Genomic DNA, 23,664 nt, shown 5'->3' on the forward strand with positions numbered 1-23,664 from the left:
CCGTCTTCACCTCGGCTTTTTGGCGGGAGCTCATGCGCCTCACCGGGACCAAGCTGCACATGACGACGGCGTTTCATCCACAGTCGGATGGCCAAACGGAGGCTGCTAACAAGATCATTGTGATGTATCTCCGTTGTCTCACCGGGGATCGTCCCAGGCAGTGGCTCCGATGGCTTCCCTGGGCCGAGTACATATACAACACCGCCTACCAGACATCAACCCAAGAAACTCCGTTCAAGCTTGTGTATGGCCGTGACCCTCCCACTATTCGCTCTTACGAGCCGGGCGATACACGGGTGGCCGCAGTGGCCAGGAGCATGGCGGAGTGCGACGAGTTACTCGCAGACGTCCGCTATCGTCTACAGCAGGCACAAGCGGTCTACAAGTCCTACTACGACAGACGCCATCGGGACATTCGGCATGACGTGGGCGATTGGGTCTGGCTTCGTCTTCGCCAGCGCGCCGCGTCCTCTCCCAACCTGCCAACCAGGGGCAAGCTCAAGCCACGCTTCTATGGGCCGTACCGCATTTCAGAGGTCGTCAACGACGTGGCCTACCGCCTTGAGCTTCCGGCACGCTCGCGCCTCCATGACGTGTTCCACGTGGGCCTCCTCAAGAAGTTCTTCGGCACGCCTCCAACTGCACCACCGGGATTGCCTCCGATCCACAACGGGGCGGCTGTTCCAAAACCGGAGCGCGTGACTCGTGCACGACTAGCACGCGGCGTTCGCCAGCTGCTCGTCCACTGGAAGGGTGAAGCAGCATCATCAGCTACATGGGAGGATCTTGACAGTTTTGTCGAGCGCTACCCCGCTTTTCAGCTCGAGGACGAGCTGCTCGTCGAGGGGGGGAGAGATGTCATGTGGGGCGCTGCGTACAGGCGCGGGTCGCGCGCCCAGGGGCAGCAGCCGACGGCCACAGCTGGCGAGGCATGATCGGGACAAGGAGTCCTGATCCTACGTTGGTTCCTAGAGTCCAGGAATAGTTAGTTTCCTAGTTTGTTAGGAGTCCAGGAGTAGTTAGTTTCCTTGTTTGTTAGAAGCCCATAAGGCCTTTATATATCCTGTAATCTGCACCCTTGGACGCAGGCAATAAATCATTATCTCCTACCTCCTCCTCTACTCCTAATCTCTTCTCCTGCACCATTGAGCAGTTAGGCAAAAACCCTAGCGCTCCTATCAACCGAGACTACGAACTACGTAGTCGAGGTCCTGCTGTCTTGGGCACCGAGGTCCTTGACACATCGCTAATGGCAAGATTAGATATTGTTAATGTGATTGGTTCGAGAACAGATCTCAGGCTGTATACGACCATTGTATATTGGAGAGCTCAAAAACTCTACTCTCTTTTTGCAGGCATATGAAATCTGTGGTTTTTCCTTAGCTGCTAAACAAACCTGAAAGGAGGGAATACAGTTCACTTGGAGGCCCACATGTGAGTGCGTGGAGCAATTAAGCCCTCCATTCATCCATCGGCATCCTCTTTTTCCAACACCACGTCTCCTCTGTCGCCAAGAAAACTGATTTCTTTGCCAACAGGCAATCCCCACAGCATCGTCTTTTCCAAAGGAAGAATCGAATCCGCAGCGACGGCACGTCTCCTCTGAATTCCCCATCATGGCGTCTCCTGAATGTGCTCTCCCGGATCATGTTCCCACCCATTCCCAAGCTTCGCCGCCTCCAGGTCTCCTGAATTTCTCACAAATCCCACGCATCCACGCCGCCACAGCTTCCCCGGACCAGACGCCGTCCTCTCTGGTGCCGACCAGGCTCTGGGGCTGCTGCTGCCGCCGCCGCTACAGCGCCGGAGCTACTCGGCGTCCACTTGCCGGTGTGGACAAGCTGGGCAAGCTCGTGAAGGCGCCCTGTTCATACGTTGTTCCAACGAATCAGGTAACTAGGTCTGCAAGATTGCATTTTGCTTTTGGTTCGTTTAAGCAAAATTGGATTTGGCTTGTGATTCATTCAAGCAAGAGTGGATTTTACTCTTGACTCGTTCAAGAACAGATCCTAATCATATACACATGTCTTGCTCGCATCATTGTCTTCTACATTGATTCTGCAGTGCACTTGTGTTGTGCGTGAGGTTTCCAATGGCGGAGCTGGTGGTCACCATGGCGATCCGGCCACTGGTGGCCATGCTGAGGGACAAGGCGTCCAGCTACCTGCTCGACCAGTATAATGTGATGGAGGGAATGGAGAAGCAGCACAGAATTCTCAAACGCAGGCTTCCTATCATCCTCGATGTCATCACCGACGCCGAGGAGCAGGCCATGGCAAACAGAGAAGGGGCGAAAGCATGGCTCCAGGAGCTCAAGACTGTGGCCTATGAAGCAAATGAAGTCTTTAACGAGTTCAAGTATGAAGCACACCGCCGTGCAGCAAAGAAGAATGGACACTACAGAAAGCTCGGCTTTGATGTGATAAAACTCTTCCCTACTCACAACCGTGTTGTGTTCCGTCAGAGAATGGGCAGCAAGCTTTGCAGGATTCTGGAGGATATCAATGTCCTCATTGCAGAGATGCATGACTTTGGGTTGAGGCAGACGTGGTCGGTGTCTAATCAGTTGGGCCAGACACCAGTGTCCAAGGAGTGGAGGCAGACGGATTATGTCATCATTGACCCACAAGAAATTGCCAGCAGATCCAGACACGAAGATAAGAGCAATATCAGTGACATACTTCTTGGTGAAGCGAGCAATGCAGATCTTGTAGTAGTTCCCATTGTTGGAATGGGGGGCCTTGGCAAGACCACATTAGCGCAACTAATATATAATGAACCTGAAATTCAGAAGCATTTCCAGTTGCTGCTTTGGGTATGTGTCTCTGATAATTTTGATGTGAACTCCCTGGCTAAGAGTATAGTTGAAGCATCTCCCAAGAAGAATGATGATACACATAAACCACCATTGGATAGACTTCAAAACCTGGTCAGTGGGCAGAGGTATCTCCTTGTACTGGATGATGTCTGGAACAGAGAGGTCCACAAGTGGGAAAGGCTAAAGGCTTGTCTTCATCACGGTGGCAGTGGTAGTGCAGTGTTGACAACAACCCGTGATAAACAAGTTGCTGAAATTATGGGTGCAGATAGAACCTACAATCTCAATGTTTTGAAGGATAACTTCATAAAGGAAATTATTGTGGATAGAGCATTCAGTTCAGAGAATGAAAAGCCTCCCGAGCTACTCAAGATGGTTGGTGAGATTGTGAAGAGATGTTGTGGCTCTCCTTTAGCTGCAACTGCACTGGGCTCTGTACTTCGTACCAAGACCAGCGTGGAAGAATGGGCGGCCGTATCATCTAGAAGCAGTATTTGCACTGAGGAAACAGGAATTTTGCCAATACTCAAGCTTAGCTACAATGATTTGCCAGCAGAAATGAAGCAGTGCTTTGCTTTCTGTGCCATATTTCCCAAAGATTACAAGATTAGTGTGGAGAAGCTTATCCAACTATGGATTGCAAATGGCTTTATCCCAGAACAGGAGGAAGCTAGTCTTGAAACCATTGGAAAACATATTTTCTGTGAGCTAGCATCAAGGTCATTCTTTTTGGACATAGAGGAATTTAAGGATGGCATGCAAAATAAACAGTATTGTTTTAGAACTACATGCAAAATTCATGATCTTATGCATGATATTGCAATGTCTGTTATGGGAAAGGAATGTGTCATTGCAGTTAAGGAACCAAGTCAAATTGAGTGGCTTTCGGATACTGCTCGGCATTTGTTCCTTTCATGTGAAGAAACAGAAGGTATTTTGAATAATGCTTTGGAGGAAAAAAAACCTGCCATTCAAACACTGATATGCGATAGTCCTATTCGAAGCTCATTGCAACATCTATTAAAATACAACAATTTGCATGCCTTGAAGCTCTGTTTGAGAACAGAATCATTTCTACTCGCAAAGTATCTGCATCACCTGAGGTACCTTGATCTCTCATACAGTGATATAGAAGCACTTCCTGAAGATATAAGTATTCTATATAACCTTCAAGTGTTGGACCTTTCCTACTGTTTTGATCTTGATCGACTTCCAAAGCAAATGAAGTATATGACTTCCCTCCGCCACCTCTACACTCATGGATGTCCGGAGTTGAAGAGCATGCCCCCAGGACTTGAAAATCTCACTAAGCTGCAGACACTCACAGTTTTTGTAGCAGGAGTTCCTGGCCCTGATTGCAGTGATGTTGTAGAGCTGCAGCATTTAAACCTTGGTGGTCATCTAGAGCTACGCCAGGTAGAGAATGTTAAAGAAGCAGAGGCAAAAGTGGCGAATCTTGGAAACAAGAAGTATCTCAGTGAACTGACATTAAGATGGACTGAGGTTGGCGACAGCAAGGTGCTCGACAAGTTCGAACCTCATGGTGGGCTGCAGGTTCTGAAGATATATTCCTATGGAGGAGAGTGCATGGGTATGTTGCAAAACATGGTTGAGATCCATCTTTTTCATTGTGAAAGATTGCGATTTTTGTTCAGATGCAGTACACTCTTCACTTTTTCAAAACTGAAGGTGCTTATGCTAGAACATTTGTTGGATTTTGAGAGATGGTGGGAAATAGATGAGAGGCAAGAAGAACAGACAATATTTCCTGTGCTTGAGAAGTTGTTTATTAGTCATTGTGGAAAGTTGGTAGCATTGCCTGAAGCACCATTGCTGCAAGGACCTTGTGGTGAAGGTGGTTATACATTGGTACGCTCAACATTTCCTGCCCTAAAGGTGCTCAAACTGAAAGACTTGGAGAGCTTTCAGAGATGGGATGCAGTCGAAGAGACTCAAGGAGAACAGATATTGTTTCCTTGGCTTGAGAAACTATTTGTAAAGGACTGCCCACAGCTGATAGATTTACCTGAAGCACCATTGCTTCAAGAACCATGTAGTGAAGGTGGTTATAGATTGGTACGGTCAGCATTTCCTGCCCTAAAGGTACTCAAAATGAAATGCTTGGGGAGCTTTCAGAGATGGGATGCAGTCGAAGGGCCATTGTTTCCTCAGCTTGAGAAACTATCAGTTGAGAATTGCCCAAAGATAAAAGATTTACCTGAAGCACCAAATCTCAGTGTATTAAAAATTGTAGATGGCAAACAAGAGATCTTCCACTGTGTAGACAAGTATTTGTCTTCATTGACCAATCTGACACTGATGCTAGAATACACTTCAATTCTACCTGTGGACAGCAAAGAGAAATGGAACCATAAATCCCCTCTTACAGTTGTGAAGATAGGATGCTGCAACTCATTCTTTGGACCAGGTGCACTAGAGCCGTGGGAGTATTTTGTACACCTCAAGAAGTTGGAAATTTATAGGTGCGACGTGCTCGTCCACTGGCCAGAGAAAGTGCTCCAAAGCTTGGTATCCTTAAGGACATTAGTGATTAGAAACTGCGAAAATCTGACTGGATATGCACAAGTTCCTCTTGAGCCATTGACATCCGAAAGGTGTGAACACCTGAGAGGTCTGGAGTCTCTTTGCTTAAGAAACTGCCCAAGTTTAGTAGAGATGTTCAACGTCCCGACATCTCTGAAGAAAATGGATATTAGATGGTGCATTAAGCTTGAGTCCATATTCAGCAAGCAGCAGGGCATGTCAGATTTAGTCCAAGGATCTTCTAGCAGTGAGGCAGTCATGCGTGCAGCTGTATCAGAGTTGTCCTCTTCACCCGTGAATCACTTTTTTCCATGCCTCGAAGATTTATATTTATTTGCATGTGGAAGCTTACCAGCGGTTCTAAATCTCCCTCTGTCCTTAAAGGCCTTAGAAATTGATGGTTGCAACAGTATTCAAGTCCTATCATGCCAGTCGGGTGGGCTCCAGAAACCAGAAGTCACTACCTCCATAAGCAGAAGTCCTATCATGCCAGAGCCAGCAGCAACAACAACTACAATAGAGCATTTATTTCCTCCCCATCTCGAATCTCTAGTAATACGGGATTGTGCTAGCATGTTGGGTGGGACTCTCTGCCTGCCTGCACCCCTCAAGAGACTGGGTATTATTGGCAACAGTGGGTTGACATCGCTGGAGTGTCTGTCGGTTGAGCACCCCCCATCGCTGGAAGAACTTGAACTTAAAAGCTGCTGTACCCTGGCATTCCTGCCGAATGAGCCGCAAGTATACAGGTCTCTCTTGTTTCTTATAATTAGAGGCTGCCCTGCTATAAAGAAGCTCCCTAGATGCCTGTGGCGGCAACTGGGCAGCATCAAAGGCAAATATCTAGATGCCCGTTATGAAGGTATGCTTGCAGCACATCCTTCTATCCTTGCCACATTTAACAAACAGATGCAGTCATCTATTCCATCCCTTGTACATAATGGTGAACACGTTTGCAAAAGTTTCTTCTCCATTATTTGAATGCCATCATGCTATACATTATGATATAACACATTAGTGTGTACAAGTTTTTTTTCTGACATCGCTTGTGATATGTGCAGTAACGGAATTCAAACCACTGAAACCGAAGACATGGAAGGAAATACCGAGGCTAGTCCGTGAGCGGAGGCAGGCCAGCCGGAGTTGAAGGCCATTCAGCTTTTATTCCATGGAAAATCTCGAGAGGTCAGGAAGTTCATGCAATTCACAATAGGAGAACAACATTGAATCCTGTTAAATAGAGGAGGAGAAGAGGCGGAAACCAAATGAAGAGGGCATAATATGCATTCTGTTTGCATCAAATAATGTACCACTGGGTTAGTTATGCCATTATTGTAGTCAATCAGGCTTTGCTGAACTTTGACCTGTATCTTGTTCGCATACTTGTAATGTGAATGGGTTTATACCCCTGAACATCTCCCAGGTTATACACGGTTGTGAGCATGAATTCTCATACTTGTGGGTTATATGATGTCGGATCACTATATGCCGTGATTAATTTCAGGGCTAGGGCAGCATGTGTTAAATTGTTCCAGCAGCACGTTTTCCTTTGCAGCAGGTGCTGATTTGCAAGGTAGATGGTTGAGTAATAAAAAGAAGTTTTGCTTGTTCTCTGTTTGCTCTGTTATTGCTGCCCTATGGAAGATGCCCAAAAGGAAATCCTTTTTGGCATTTGCTGGATGAGAAAGGTTTGGTGATGGAATGTCCTTGCATTTGAACTGACTTGCTTCTCTCTGTGTAATGCAGCAGTAGAAGTCGACTTTTGCATAAGGAAACTAAGCAGGGGTAAACCGCTTCTTCTCAAGGATATTTGGTTAGTGTTTGTTATCTCTGCAGCCTCCTGTAGCCAGTCAGTGCTCTGCTTCTATGGTATTGTTTGTCATCAAGACATAAAGTCCGTCGCTGTCGCTGTGGGAAGCTGCTGCAGGAGACGGCCACACGAGAGCCCCTATTTCTGTGCTATATGTCTGATGTCTCTAGTAACTAGTTACGTCAAGACTGTAACCTGTTAGTTCAAGCTACCACCTACTCTGTTTTTTCTTCGTTTGTTTTAGTATGATCACTGAGTGGACCCGAAGCTAAGCGCCAAGTTGTTTTTTTATGGTGCGATAACCACCACTCAACCTGCTATTTTTTGTGTCTGTTCTACACTAACATGTCGTGCCATATATTTTTTGTTGCAGAAATTTCGGTCCACACATGATAAAGGGTCATTCACATCTTGCTGTCCTGTCAATACGATCACAGAGTGAGAACTCCTTTTGCGGGCCAAATTAATTCATTTCTTCCTCATTGCTTGCTTCTGCATAATCAGTTAGTCACCCACGGTGTAACCATTACAAGGAACTAGACACGCATCTTGAGAGCAATGCTGGTTACTGAGCAGATGGCTGCGGCATATGCCAGGTCAGCCTTTTGCAGGAGGAAGTAATGCAGCTTGAACTTGTGTTGAGAAACTTTGCTGTACTCTGCAGTTTGGAGCTCCGCGGAAGGATGTCGTGAAAGAATGTTTTTGGATGGTAGGCCTCCCCGATGGCTGCTGCTCTGCCCTGTACTAGTTGAGAGCTACTGAAGTTTAGCACAAGTTGAGGGGAATATGTACTCACATTTCATAGTTGCGGGCTATATCTTCTACATACTATGCATCTAGTATTGGTGTCGTTAATTGGTTGAGAAGACTGTTTCTTAAGTCTCTTTATTATGGCCTCCAAACTTATGACTGTTATTAGTAACGCCCTTCACCCAAGGTTCATGTTTCTTAACTTTCTTCTAATGCTACACTGTAAAGTGTTTGTTCAGTTATTTAACCTCAAACAAGCACCTCCTGCTCTGCCCTGCTCTGTTGGTAGCTAGCTGAATGAGCACCCACTTCTGTATGTACACGCATGTGTAGAAGCGATAGGACTTGTTTCTGTACATGCATACATGCCTGGGTGGAATTTATATCAGTTATTCATGCGCATAAATTTAGTTAGTATTATATGTTTTTCTTTTACCCTAGAATGTTCATTGTAGATCTTATTGCATGTTGCGCCATATGGATGCAGGAAGTGGAAGTGTCAGGCAACAGCTAGCAGTGGCGCACAGACTAATTTAAACCGGGACTGAACAGTCAGCATTGCAATGGGTTAACATCATAGTGTCTGATTTCCTGCCACATGAGTCTGACATTGAGCCATTGACCTTTAGCTGTTCAAACTGGGAGTGAACATTCAGCACTGCAGTGGGTTGGTACCCCTTTGGCTTCAAAGATTCTTCCTTCAGCCTCGTATTCCCCGCTGAGAATTAACAAGTAAGTTTGTCACATGGGAATTATCAATTATTTTAGTGTGATGAGAATTAGCAAGTATTAGTCTGCGAGAGCATGTTTGTCGAGACCAAACCTTATTATTCTGCCTCTCATACTCTGCTGAATTGTGGATAGATTTGTTGTCCATATCATTTGCCTTGGTGTCTTTCTTCAGCAAGGGCATATATTGTTAAATTTGAATACATTCCTTGGAAGTCTGCTATACTGATGGGCGTCCTAGGTAGTACAAGATACTATAGCACATTACATTTTTCCGATAAAGGACTTTTCATTGAATAGATATATCAAGGTGATACAATCATATTGAAAGAAAGCCCGGCCTCTGCATAGCTAGATGCACACAGCCAAAACGTCCAGAGCACTCTAAAAATAAAATAATTTGATACAATGCCAAGCAATAAATCGTGTCCAGCCTAAGGAGCGGTAGATCCTATCCGTAAATCACACCGCCATCCATGGGGGTAGAAAACCTCCCTGGCCGTACGCTCCAGCCGGGTAGACGCCATCATAAAAAGGTCCCTGTCCTCCGGCTTCTGCAGGATAGACCACGTACGGAGCAATCGTGTACAAGCTTGAATAACCTGCATAGGAGATGAGACACTTTTGTTGTTAAAAACCACATCATTCCTGGAAAGCCACATTACCCAACATAAGGCCGCCGCTCCCACAAGAATATGTGCTGAAAATTATTTATCAATACCCCGCAACCAGTTGCCGAACATATTCCGTGCAGTACGTGGTGGGTATAAATTCGAAGCTACCTGGACCACGGCCCAAACTGCCCGTGCGAACTTGCACTCAAAAAATAAGTGTTTGATAGACTCGTCATGTTGACAAAAGACACATGACTTGGGCCCATGCCAGTTTTGTCGTGCCAGATTATCTCTAGTTAGAATGACTCCTTTGTTTAGAAACCAGAGGAAAATCTTCACTCTTAGAGGAATTTTTAGCTTCCACAATTTCCTGTTATCCACCAGAGCATCACAATGTACCATTGCATCATACATGGATTTGACCGAAAATTTGCCATTCTGATGCAAGTTCCATCGAAAAGTATCCGGCTCATCTGACAGTTGAATGTCATCTAGGCGAGTGAGTAATTCATTCCATGCTGCCAGACGAATTCCCAAAAGATCCCTACGAAAAGAAATATCGGGGTTTTGTTGTCCTAAGACTTGTTTGATCGTGACAAATTTATGTCTAACAATCCTATACAAGCTCGGATATTGCACCATTAGTGAGTTGTTCCCTAGCCAGGTATCTTCCTAGAAACGAACCTGAGAACCGTCCCTAACCGAGAAGGTCCCAAATTGGAAGAAGAATTCCTTGGCCTTCATGACACCACTCCAAAAATGTGAATCCCCAGGTTTCCAATAAATTTGAGAAATGGCATTGGATCCCACATACTTGTTGCGAATGATTTCTTGCCATACTCCATTCTCAGTGAGTAGTTTATAAACCCACTTGCTGAGAAGAGCAATGTTTTTAATCTCAAGGTCTTGGATTCCCAGGCCCCCTTGACTTTTAGGTCTGCATAATACGCTCCACCTAGCGAGTCGATATTTCTTAGTTTCATTATCACTCTGCCAGAAAAATCTGGATCTAAAGTAATCGAGCCGCTGTAGAACCCCTTTCGGCAGGTGGAAGAAGGACAACATATATAAAACCATGTTGCTTAGGACAGAATTGATCAAGATCAATCGCCCCCCATACGACAAGAGTTTGGCCTTCCAACTGGCTAAACGTTTCTCAAGTCTCTCTTTCACATGCCTCCACTTAGCAATAGTTAGACGCCGATAGTGTATGGGGATACCCAGATACCGAATCAGAAACTGCCCAAGCTGGCATCCAAAAATGTCGGCATACTCGGGTGCTGATTCTGCAGCCTCGCCAAAGCAAAAAAGTTTGCTCTTATGGAAATTAATTTTGAGACCAGAAAGTTCCTCAAAAGCACATAAGAGCAGCTTAAGATTTCTTGCCTTATCTAAATCATGATCCATAAAAAGTATCGTGCCATCCGCATATTGTAGGATGGATAGACCATCTTCTACCAAGTGTGGAATGACCCCACTAATTTGACCATCCAGCTTAGCCCGCTCAACAAGGGTAGCTAGCATGTCAGCCACAATGTTAAACAGAATAGGAGATGCGGGGTCGCCTTGACGAAGCCCCTTTCTTGTCTGAAAATAGTTGCCAACGTCATCGTTAACTTTTATGGCCACACTACCTCCAGATACAAAACTCTCTACCCAGCGACACCATTTTTGTGAGAACCCCTTCATGCGCAAGGTTTGCAACAAAAAGGGCCACTTAACTTTGTCGTAGGCTTTCTCAAAATCAATTTTAAGAATGACACTGTTCATCTTTTTCCGGTGCAGTTCATGAACAGTTTCGTGCAGGACGACCACTCCATCTAATATGTTGCGTCCTTGCATAAATGCTGTTTGAGTGGGTTTTACGACATGGTCAGCTACATTGTTCAACCGGTTGGTCGCTACCTTCGTAAAAATTTTAAAACTTACATTCAGAAGGGAAATCGGTCTATATTGCTGAATACGACTAGCCTCCTTAATCTTAGGCAATAGGACAATTTCCCCAAAGTTTAAACGGGAAATATGAAGGTCCTCGGAATGCAGCTGGTTAAACAACTGAACCAAGTCTGCCTTAATCACGTCCCAAAAGCTTTGATAAAACTCAGCAGGAAAGTCATTCGGTCCCGGTGCCTTGTTGTGTTCCATCTGAAACACCGCGATTCGAATTTCCTCCTCAGAAAACGGAGAGGTTAGGAATTCGTTTTCCGCTTCAGTAACTTGAGTAATATCATGAGAAACGGATTCGTCCAGCTGGAAATTAGTTTCAGGTGAAGGCCCAAAAAGGTCTTTGTAGAACTTAGTGATAAAATTTCTAAGTGGTACATCCCCCTCTATTCGGCCTTCCTCTTGATCAAGGGCGAATATACGCTTCTTTCTATGCCTGCCATTAGCTAGCATTTGAAAGTATTTCGTGTTATCATCACCTTGCACCAGCGAATCCGCTTTGCTACGTTGGTACCATTTAATCTCTTCCTCGCGTAATAGGCGGGCAATCTGCTCGTTGAGATTACTTTTTTGCTCAATCTCAACAGCAGACAGAGACCTCACCTCCGCTATTTTATCAAGGGAATCAATTAAAGTAGACAAGCGCAATTTTTCTTTTTTGTAAATGACCGCAGTATGTTTGGCCCATCCTCGGAGGAATCGACGCAAGGCGCGGATTCGATTATTCCATCGTTGAATGGGTGTGTTACCACGAGGCTGGCGTGCCCACACCTTCTTAACTAGTTCATGAAATCCCTCTCTAGTGAGCCATCCCAGTTCAAATTTAAACTGGTGACAGTTAGAACTTGGGATTGGTTGTCCAAAATCGGTTAGCAATGGAGCGTGATCCGATAAGGCCTCAGTTCTTTCTAGTGCCCGAACCGAGGCTAGGGGATATTTATATTCCCAGTCAGTAGTAACTAGCACCCGGTCCAGTTTTTCGAAGGTTGGCACCGATCGGTTATTGGCCCAGGTATACTGACGACCAGACATCGTGATCTCCCTCAGATCGAGGCTGTCAATAACAGCATTAAAGAGGAAGGGCCACCTAGTGTCAAACCGATCATTGTTTTTTTCCTGTCGATATCGAAGGATATTAAAATCCCCCCCGATTAACATGGGATGGGGATTGTCTCGACAGGTGTTGACTAATTCTTTTAGAAACACAGATTTAAATTCCTCTTGAGCGGCGCCATATACAGCTACCAGACTCCAGATGAAGTTGTCGGACTTATTTCTAAGGTGGAATTTGATATGATACTCCCCCTTTGACGTTGACAAAAGTTGTAAGTATGTAGAGTTGATACCTAGCAAAATTCCCCCGGACCTCCCGGTCGGTGGTAAGACGTGCCATTCGTAATCAAAACCACATGAAAAGTGGTCCAGATCACGTGTTGGAAAATCACGTTTGCCCGACTCAGTGATAGCCACAAAGTCCAACGAATGATCCTTTACACAATCGGCAATGTGTTTGTGTTTAGCCAAGTCGCCAAGACCTCTGCTATTCCAGAACATGCCTCTCATGATGAACCAACTTTATGTTTAGAGCTCTTTACTTTTTTAGAAGAGCGCCCTCTTTTCTTTGCTGAGTTAGACTTATTCTTGTGCACGGACGCGACAAGCTCAAAAAGCCTAGTGTCGCGTACTGTATCTTCAAGGTCTACTTCAGTCGTGTCTTTAACCAAATGAGAGAGAAGCTTGCCTTCATGATTGGCATCAGCATCCTCCGCCTCCTCATCTGACACGAGAGGGTCAACAAAGCTCGACAACTGGCCATCCTGCACTTCTGTTTATGTTGACAAAGCCTGTAGTCGCTGACATGTACATATATGAGTCTCAGCGGTACTGCTCCATATTTCTTGCAAAAACATGCTTATTTGCGGGTTGGGAAGCCGGTCGTGGTGCCCCCACTAACGAGCCCGTTACTGAGTACGTACGGTGAGCAATGGATCAAAACTCCAATGTGTCTAACAGTTTGCTTGTCTCATATTACCGAAGCTGAATCAAGCCATGAAATCTTCATCTTCAGATTTCTTTTGTTCTTTTTCAGGGGGGAATAATAGCGATTTTTTTTACAACAATTACGCTTTTTTTGGAAGGGGAGTAAAGAAAATTTATGAGGAGACTTCAAGCTGATTGCTTAGCCAATCGCCAAACTGAGATAAATACTTTTTCAATTTTTCTTTGGCAAAAATGTTTTTCTGCAGAAGAAAAGCCGACGATTTTGGTTTGTTAATAAGATGGCCGCATGCATCATCATGATGCAGAGGCCGGGGGTACGTCTCCATTTCAAAAAAAAAGGTGAGTTTTGCGTAGCCGTCACAGATTTGAATCGAATGGCTGTCTATTTCATGAGCTGTTTTAGCAATGGAATGTTGCTGTTCAGAACTGACTCTATTGCACTCTTGAGTAATGCAGCAGTAGGAACATACTGACGGTGTGATTGAGAATTATAGTTTGACTGCTTCTGGCCAGGCGAATTCAGGCCTAGGTAAATGGCTTCTGTTTATGGTCTGCATACAGAAATGGAGCAGGGATAAACGGCTTCTTCTCAAGGATTTCTGTAGTGTTTACTATCTTTGCAGTCTCATGTAGCCAGTCAGTCAGTGCTCTGCTTCTATAGTATTGTTTGTAATGCTCCACAAACACGCCCTCGGCGTCGCCCTGGGATTGTGGGAGGCTGCCACTGGAGACCATTGCCACCCGAGAGCCCTGTCCCTCTGTTATGCCTGTACTAGCAACTAGTTAATGTCAGGTTGTATCCTTACTTCATCAATCAATTAACCTGAACGCGCCTCCTGCTGTGTTGGTACTCCCTCCGTCCGGAAATACTTGTCATCAAAATGAATAAAAGGGGATGTATCTGGATGTATTTTAGTTCTAGATACATTCCTTTTTGTTCATTTTAATGACAAGTATTTTCGGACGGAGGGAGTAGCTTGCTAACCTCATTAGTTCTCTAACCATGCTGCTTCCGTGTGGAGTGTGGACATTATGTAAATGGAGTGGTGTGCAGGTGCTTTTGCAAGAGGTTGGTTATCCCCGCCCGTGTGATCAGGAGAAGGAAAGTGTTCTCCGGTGTCGCGAAGAGAAGATGTTTCACTGTCATAGATTTGGGCTATTTCAGAAGTGGGATCGAGGTGGTTTTTTTTTTCTAACCGGGCATGAACACTTTCCATTGCAAATGAACGGAATTACAAAGTTCCGAGACCAACAGAGGGAAAGGAAAGAGGTACAGCGAGTTCGAGCACTGCCAGGAAACCCACTGCGTTCGCTCGTCATCGTAACGAACGCCATGGGGCGAAAACCTGACAGCACCATAGTTCAACACCAAACACTAAACGTCTATTACAAATAGGCACCAACACACAAGGCAAAAGTACGGAAAGCCAGGACTTGTCCCAACCGAGGCATCCGAAGCCACGTTTGAATCATTCTCCCTCGATAGGCCTCCTCACTGCTTCGCACATCTTCATCATCTGCATTATGCTCGACCTGACCATCTCCGCCCCGCTTCGCAGATCCTTAAGCCCCGCTTCCTGTTGCAAACCTGCCCAGTACAACAAAAAGGAAACCATGGAGAAAACAATCTCAAAGGGAGTTTTAATCTGTTTTCTCTCAAACGTTGCTCGGTTACGAGCAAGCCAGATCGCCTAACAAGCAGCAGCGAGACCCACAGTATAATATCTCCCTCCAGCAGGGAGGAAAATGTTGCACCAAGCAAAATATTGCCAATAACTATTCGGGCACAAGTCAGTTCCCAAAGCCATCCCAACACATCTCCAAATTACTCTAGCGACCGGGCAGGTGAAAAATAAGTGTTTGGAGGACTCAACCTCATTGCAAAACGAACACTTGGGGTTCCCAGGCCATCTCCTATTCTTCATAACTTGCCTGGTAAGAACAGCATCTTGGGACAACTGCCACATAAAGATTTTGATTTTTAGAGGAATCTTGGCTTTCCAAATCCATCTATAGTGACAACCACTAGGAGGATTTTCCAACCATTTATACATGGATTTGGTAGAAAATCTGCCATTTCCATTGAGCCCCCAATACACTTGATCCCCCTCGGGACTAAGTTGCAGGTTATTAATGTTGTTCCTCATTTCATCCCACTACTTCTGGAGATCAGGAGTAAGCCTTCTCCTGAAGAAGGTGTTAGTTTCCACATTTTTAAACTCAGCAACAGTGCAGTCTTGTTTAGTGCAGATATCCAAAAGCAAAGGATATCTCTCCTGAAAAGGGCTTGACCCATTAATGGGGTCTTTCCACACTCTAGTGAGATTACCAGATCCCACATTAATTCTCCTGCCAGCCATGTAAAGATTCTTGACTTTAAGGAGGGCTTTCCAACACGGCGAATCAGTGAATCTGGCTTCGACCGTAGCTACGGTTTTATTTTTCAAATATCAGGAACGAACGATGTCTTGCCAAAGCCCATTGCGACTTTCAAGCTTCCACCACCACTTGACCATCAAACTAATGTTTTGTTTTCGAAGATCTTTAACTCCTAGGCCGCCTTTCTCTCTCGATCTACAGATTCTGCCCCACCTGACAAGGTGATATCTTTTTTTCTTGTTACACCCTTGCCAAAAGAATCTTCTTCTGTGCTTGTCAAGTTTTGCAATGAAAGTCTTGCTCATTAACCACATAGACATATGATACAATCAAATTTGAGTGACAACCGAATCTAACAGGGTAAGTCTCCCCCCCCCATGGATGCAGCATTGCCGATCCAAGCCTCAAATCTCTTGAGGTATTTAGCCACAATGAAGTCCCAGTTTGAGTCTCTAAGGGTAGTATAGCTAACAGGCATACCCAGGTACTTAAAAGGAAAGCTACCCACATCACAGTTAAACAACTCAGCGTAGTGTTTAACAGTGTTGTCATCACCACCCACAGTGAAGATCTCGCTCTTTTGGTAATTGACTTTAAGCCCAGACATCAGTTCAAAAGTGTAAAGCAGTAACTTCAGGTTCACTGCCTTGTCCACATCATGGTCTAAACATATTATAGTATCATCCGCGTATTGGAGTACCGCAACTCCATTTGGGATGAGATCAGGCGCCAGGCCTACCAGACTTTTATTTTTTTGAGCATTAGTGATCATTTTCGCAAGACAGTCAGCAGCCAAATTAAAAAGGAAGGGGGAGTGGGGGTCCCCTTGCCAAACCCCTTTGGCACTCTGAAAATATGGGCCAACCTGGTTATTCAACTTTATGCTCACTGTCCCATTAAGCAAGATTTGGTTAATCCACCCACACCAAGTGTCATTGAAACCTCGAAGTTTGTGACACTCTAGGAGAATATCCTAGTTTACTTTATCGTAAGCTTTTTCAAAGTCAAGCTTCAGAACTACCCCAACCCTTTTCTTCACATGAGTATAGTTCAAAATCTCATGCAGGGAGAGCACACCGTCCATAATGCTTCTCCCTTTAACAAAAGCATTTTGGGTCGAACTAATTAACTTGTCAGCGTATCTCTCAACCCGACGATCCAAAACTTTGGTAATCAGTTTGTACGGGCATCTCAGGAGGCATATAGGCCTAAACTGCTGAATTTTATCAGCATCAGCAGTTTTGGGCAAAAGGGTGATCACTCCATAGTTGAGGCGCTGGACATCAAGTGTCCCTTTATGAAAATGCTAAAAAAGCCTCATGATATCTTCTTTAACTACGTCCCAACACACCTGATAGAATTCAACAGGTATGTTGTCCGGACCAGGGGCTCTGTTGTGTGCCATAGAAAATAATGCTTCCTTAACTTCTATCTCAGTGAATTCATGACAAAGATCTGCATTGTCGCTAGCACTAAGCTTTTCCTCATCAGCCCAAGTGTCAGATCTTAGGTGAAACAAGTTGCCTGGCTCAGGCCCAAATAGATTTTTGTAAAATTCTGTAGCATGAGCAATCAGCTTATCCGTACCTTCAATTTCTAGCCCCCCAGCCTTCAAGGAGTGAATTGTGTTTTTCCTCTTCCGCCCATTGGCGATTTTATGGTAGTAATCAGTGTTCAGGTCCACTTTTAGGAGCCAACGCTCATGAGACTCCTGAAGCCAAAAGATCTCCTCATTCACCAACAGTTCGTGTAGCTCAGTACTAACATCCACCTTAATGCCATATAACTCAGGGGACAAGGGGCCATTTTCTTCTAGTTCTTCTAGCATGGCTAGTTCCATTCTAAGTTCCTCCTTTCTTTTCTTATCGTGACCATATTTATCCGAACCCCAACCTTTGAAGTAAGTTTTGAATCTTTTCAACTTAATGTTCAGGATGTCAATAGGGTCGGATGAGAGAACTTTCCTAGCCCAGATCTTAGCAACAGTGGGCAGGAATTTTTCATATTTGATCCAGGCAAGATTGAAACGAAACTCACGAGGTTTGGGAGCTTCACGCCCTTCCTCCCCATTGGACAGCAGCAGGGGATTGTGATCTGAAAGTTCCGGGACCAGTTTTCTAACAGAAACCAGAGGAAACAGATTTTCCCAGTCTTCAGACATCAAGATCCGATCGAGCTTTTCTAGAGTGGGGTGAGCCTGGTTATTAGTCCAGGTATATTTCCCCCCACTAGTGTGGATCTCCCTAAGGGCCAGGGCATTTATAATAGAGTTAAAGAGATCAGTGGATCTGCTGTTACTTATTTTCTTATTTTTCTCATCACAGCTGCGCAGGATATTGAAGTTGCCGCCTACAATGTAGGGGACATTCATATTACAGCACATGGCAGTGAGCTCAATTAAGAACTCCTCTTTGTACTCCTCATGCGCAGACCCGTAGACTACCAACAGGCCCCAGACGAATTTCCTCTTCTTGTCACGCATAACCAATTGTAGGATATATTTGCCTTTGTCACAGGAGACGATATCAAAAGTATCATGTCTCACACCACCCAGGATGCCTCCCGATTTACCCACAGATGGAATTCATTCCCAATGGAACAAACCAAAAGGATCGATACTCCTAATGCATTTAGGAGTAAACTTCTTCTTCATAGTTTCCTGCAGCCCGATGAAGTCTAAGGAATGGTCACTAATCAAGTCCGAGAGGCAGGTGGCCATTCCTTTCTTGCCTGCCCCTCTACAGTTCCAAATGAGACCTCTTATTTGGAACTTTTTTTGTGAAATTGGGATCGAGTAGCCCTGCCAGGAGGCTTTGCAGGGCTACAGACAAGTTCTTCATTAGAACTGTGCTTTTTCTGGCTCCTAGACACAGGTCTAGGTAGCTTAACAGCAGATTTTTTTCCTAAGTTTCCTTTTTTTTCTTATCAGATGAGACCTGCTCATGTAAAGTATCTTCCTGATCAAGCCAAGCAAGGTTAACAGGGACAGTTCTACCCAGCCCATTAGTAACTAGAATATCGTCCCCATTGTCAACATTATTATCCTTATTCTCATCCATCCTATTTTCCTCATCCAGATTCTCTCTCACCCTTTCTAGTTCTCGAAGAACATTAACGCAAGAGAAATCATTATCAGAAATATCCACCCCCATGCAAGAAATTCTATGAAGCAAATCAGTGTTGGAAAGAGTATCAAAAGAATTACTTCAGGAAGTGTGGTTATTACCTCCCAAGTCTCGCTTCTGAGCAAGGTGAATGGCTTTTATCTCGATATTCTCCTGCATCCTCTGCACATTCAGAAGAGGGGAGGGGGTGAGGATAAGCTCGTCACTGCATTCAGAAGGTGGAAGTTGTACCACGTAGTCACTAGAGTCCTTCAGTCTTGAGTCAACGTCACCTTCCACTTCCACAATCTGAGCAGAATTAGAAACCACATCGGCATAAGACAAAGATCGACGAGCAATAGCTGGTACATTTACCTTCATTCCCTGGCCTACAGAGTTTTCCACCATAGCGCAGCCCCCGGCATGGCTTAGAGTCACCATCCAATTGGAGGCCTCCTTATCTGCCTTGTTCACCGCAAGTTCATGCTCTTTAGCCATAGTCTCAATTAGGAGAGAGGAATCAACATCACTGTCAGAATACATAGACGGCTCTTGCTCCTGTGGTGACAGACGACAGGTCTTGCCCCCACGAGCAGTTGACTCTTTTTTCTCCACATTTTTAGGTTTTGATTGTTCTCCCTCCAATCCCTGATCATCTCGTTTACGTTTAGGAGTCTGATCAGATTTGGTGGGAGCATCTTTAGCATCCACACGAACAGACTCCTCATGAACATGATTTATCACTAGGATTTCCTCAACTTCATATGTGAATTTATAAAAACGCCCCCCAAGACCCCTTCAGCTGTGGTAGGCAGCTGCTTCACAGACCTGCACCCAATTTTGGCCCTAACTTAAGATGGGCGATTCATAGTGGACATATCAACTTCCAGGGTTATGCCCACAAGCCCGCCCACATAAGCCACGGTTTTATCACATCGTTTGTTAGGAGGGATCTTCCCAATCCTCACCCAAGCAATTTCCAGGAGCCCTTCTGAATCAATATCTTCGGACCAAGGGGAAAACTTGACCGAAACCCCACACTGCTTCAACTTTATATGCTCAACAAACAAAGCATGATCGACTTCTCTAGGATTAGGCATACCCATCACAAAGATCTGAGGAGCAAAAAATTTAGCAGAGCAATGCCATCCCTGCCCCACATACACACTAAGTGTTGGAAATATGCCCTAGAGGCAATAATAAATTAGTTGTTATTATTATATTTCCTTGTTCGTGATAATCGTTTATTATCCATGCTATAATTGTATTGATAGGAAACTCAGATAGATGTGTGGGTACATAGACAACACCATGTCCCTAGTAAGCCTCTAGTTGACTTGCTCGTTGATCAATAGATGGTTACGGTTTCCTGACCATGGACATTGGATGTCGTTGATAACGGGATCACATCATTAGGAGAATGATGTGATGGACAAGACCCAATCCTAAGCCTAGCACAAAGATCATGTAGTTCGTATGCTAAAGCTTTTCTAATGTCAAGTACCATTTCCTTAGACCATGAGATTGTGCAACTCCCGGATACCATAGAAATACTTTGAGTGTACCAAACGTCACAACGTAACTGGGTGGCTATAAAGGTGAACTACGGGTATCTCCGAAAGTGTCTGTTGGGTTGGCACGAATCGAGACTGGGATTTGTCACTCCGTGTGACGGAGAGGTATCTCTGGGCCCACTCGGTAGGACATCATCATAATGTGCACAATGTGACCAAGGGGTTGATCACGGGATGATGTGTTACGGAACGAGTAAAGAGACTTACCGGTAGCGAGATTGAACAAGGTATCGGCATACCGATGATCGTATCTCGGGCAAGTACTATACCGCGAGACAAAGGGAATTGTATACGGGATTGAGTGAATCCTTGACATCGTGGTTCATCCGATGAGATCATCGTGGAACATGTGGGATCCAACATGGGTATCCAGATCCTGCTATTGGTTATTGACCGGAGAACGTCCCGGTCATGTCTGCATGGTTCCCGAAACCGTAGGGTCTACACACTTAAGGTTCGATGACGCTAGGGTTATAGGGAATAGATATACGTGGTTACCGAAGGTTGTTCGGAGTCCCGGATGAGATCCCTGACGTCACGAGGAGTTCCGGAATGGTCCGGAGGTAAAGATTTATATATGGGAAGTCCTGTTTTGGTCACCGGGAAAGTTTCGGGTGTTATCGGTAATGTACCGGGACCATCGGGAGGGTCCCGGGGGTCCACCAAGTGGGGCCACCGGCCCCAGAGGGCTGCATGGGCCAAGTGTGGGAGGGGACAAGCCCCAGGTGGGCTGGTGCGCCCCCCCACCAGGGCCTAAGGCGCCTAGGGTTTGGGGAGGGGGCGCCTCCACCTTACTTGGGGGGCAAGTTTCCCCTCTCCCCCCCTTGGCCGCCACCCTAGATGGGTTTTGGGGCTGCCGCACCCCTTGGGGTGGGAACCCTAAAGGGGGCGCACCCCCTCCCTCTCCCCTATATATAATTGAGGTATTTGGGGCTGCAAAGACATGAGTTTTGACCTCTCCAGGCGCAGCCCTACCTCTCTCCCTCCTCGTCTCTCGCGGTGCTTGGCGAAGCCCTGCTGGAATACCACGCTCCTCCATCGCCACCATGCCATTGTGCTGCTGCTGGATGGAGTCTTCCCCAACCTCTAACTCTCTCCTTACTGGATCAAGGCGTGGGAGACGTCACCGGGCTGTACGTGTGTTGAACGCGGAGGTGCCATCCATTCGGCACTAGGATCTCCGGTGATTTGGATCACGACGAGTACGACTCCCTCAACCCCGTTCTCTTGAACGCTTCCGCTTAGCGATCTACAAGGGTATGTAGATGCACTCCCCTCTCTCGTTGCTAGTCTCTCCATAGATAGATCTTGGTGACTCGTAGGAAAATTTTGAATTTCTGCTACGTTCCCCAACAGTGGCATTATGAGCTAGATCTATTGCGTAGATTCTTTGCACGAGTAGAACACAAAGTAGTTGTGGGCGTTGATTTTGTTCAATATGCTTACCGTTACTAGTCCAATCTTGTTTCGACGGTGTTGTGGGATGAAGCGGCCCGGACCGACCTTACATGTATTCTTACGTGAGACAGGTTCCATCGACTGACATGCACTTGTTGCATAAGGTGGCTAGCGGGTGCCAGTCTCTCCCACTTTAGTCGGATCGGATTTGATGAAAGGGGTCCTTATGAAGGGTAAATAGCAATTGGCATATCACATCGTGGCTTTTGCGTAGGTAAGAAACGTTCTTTCTAGAAATCCATAGCAGCCACGTAAAACATGCAAACAACAATTAGAGGACGTCTAACTTGTTTTTGCAGGGTATGCTATGTGATGTGATATGGCCAAAAAGAATGTGATGAATGATATGTGATGTATGAGATTGATCATGTTCTTGTAATAGGAATCACGACTTGCATGTCGATGAGTATGACAACCGGCAGCAGCCATAGGAGTTGTCTTAATTTATTGTATGACCCGCGTGTCATTGAACAACGCCATGTAATTACTTTACTTTATTGCTAACCTATAGCCATAGTAGTAGAAGTAATAGTTGGCGAGACAACTTCATGGAGACACGATGATGGAGATCATGGTTTCATGCCGGTGACGATGACGATCGTGGAGCCCCGAAGATGGAGATCAAAAGGAGCAAAATGATATTGTCCATATCATGTCACTTTTTGATTGCATGTGATGTTTATCATGTTTATGCATCTTATTTTCTTAGAACGACGGTAGTAAAATAAGATGATCCCTCATTAAAATTTCAAGAAAGTGTTCCCCCTAACTGTGCACCGTTGCGAAAGTTCGTCGTTTCGAAGCACCACGTGATGATCGGGTGTGATAGATTCTAATGTTCACATACAACGGGTGTAAGCCAGATTTACACACGTGAAACACTTAGGTTAACTTGACGAGCCTAGCATGTACAGACACGGCCTCGGAACATAAGAGATCGAAAGGTCGAGCATGAGTCGTATGGTGGATGCGATCAACATGAAGATGTTCACTGATAATGACTACTCCGTCTCACATGATGATCGGACACGGCCTAGTTGATTCAGATCATGTAATCACTTAGATGACTAGAGGGATGTCTATCTGAGTGGGAGTTCATAAGATGAACTTAATTATCCTGAACATTGTCAAAAGCCCTTTGCAAATTATGTCATAGCCCGCGCTTTAGTTCTACTATTTTAGATATGTTCCTAGAGAAAATTTAGTTGAAAGTTGACAGTAGCAATTATGCGGACAGTAGAAGGCTTATGTCCTTAATGCACCGCTCGGTGTGCTGAACCTCGAACGTCGTTTGTGGATGTTGCGAACATCTGACATACACGCTTTGATGACTACGTGATAGTTCAGTGGGGAATGTTAAACGGTTTAGAATTGAGGCACCGAAGACGTTTTTGAAATGTCACGGAACATATGAGATGTTCTGAGGGCTGAAATTGGGATTTCAGGCTCATGTCTACGTCAAAGAGGTATAAGACTTCCGACGAGTTTTCTAGCCTACAAACTAAGGGAGTAGATCTCAATCGTTGAGCTTGTACTCAGATTGTCTGGGTACAACAATCACTTGAATCGAGTGGGAGTCATCTTCCAGATGAGATAGTGATGTTTCTCCAAAGACATTGCCACCAAGCTACTAGAGCTTCGTGATGAACTATAACATAACAGGGACAATATGATGATCCTTGAGCTATTCGCACTGTTCGACACCGCGGATGTAGAAATCAAGAAGGAGCATCAATTGTTGATGGTTAGTGAAACCACTAGTTTCAAGAAGGGCAAGGGCGAGAAGGGGTACTTCATGAAACGGCAAATCAGTTGCTGCTCTAGTGAACAAACCCAAGGTTGAACCCAAACCCGAGACTAAGTGCTTCTGTAATGAGAGGAACGGACATTGAAGCAGAACCACCCTAGATACTCGGTAGATAAGAAGGCATGCAAGGTC

The 23,664-nt window shown here is 45.3% G+C and overlaps 1 protein-coding gene across 1 annotated transcript; it reads left to right on the plus strand.

Moving 5' to 3' along the window:
- The first annotated feature begins 2,110 nt into the window (after nt 1-2,110).
- LOC119299039 (putative disease resistance protein RGA3) lies at nt 2,111-6,819 on the plus strand. Its single transcript, XM_037576350.1, has 2 exons — nt 2,111-6,215; nt 6,424-6,819. The coding sequence occupies exons 1-2, from the start codon at nt 2,114-2,116 to the stop codon at nt 6,507-6,509; spliced, it is 4,188 nt and encodes a 1,395-aa protein (XP_037432247.1). The 5' UTR covers nt 2,111-2,113; the 3' UTR covers nt 6,510-6,819.
- The last annotated feature ends 16,845 nt before the right edge of the window (nt 6,820-23,664 follow it).

Source organism: Triticum dicoccoides, chromosome 1B (genome assembly GCF_002162155.2).
Source record: "Triticum dicoccoides isolate Atlit2015 ecotype Zavitan chromosome 1B, WEW_v2.0, whole genome shotgun sequence".
In the NCBI taxonomy this organism is placed as follows: domain Eukaryota; kingdom Viridiplantae; phylum Streptophyta; class Magnoliopsida; order Poales; family Poaceae; genus Triticum; species Triticum dicoccoides.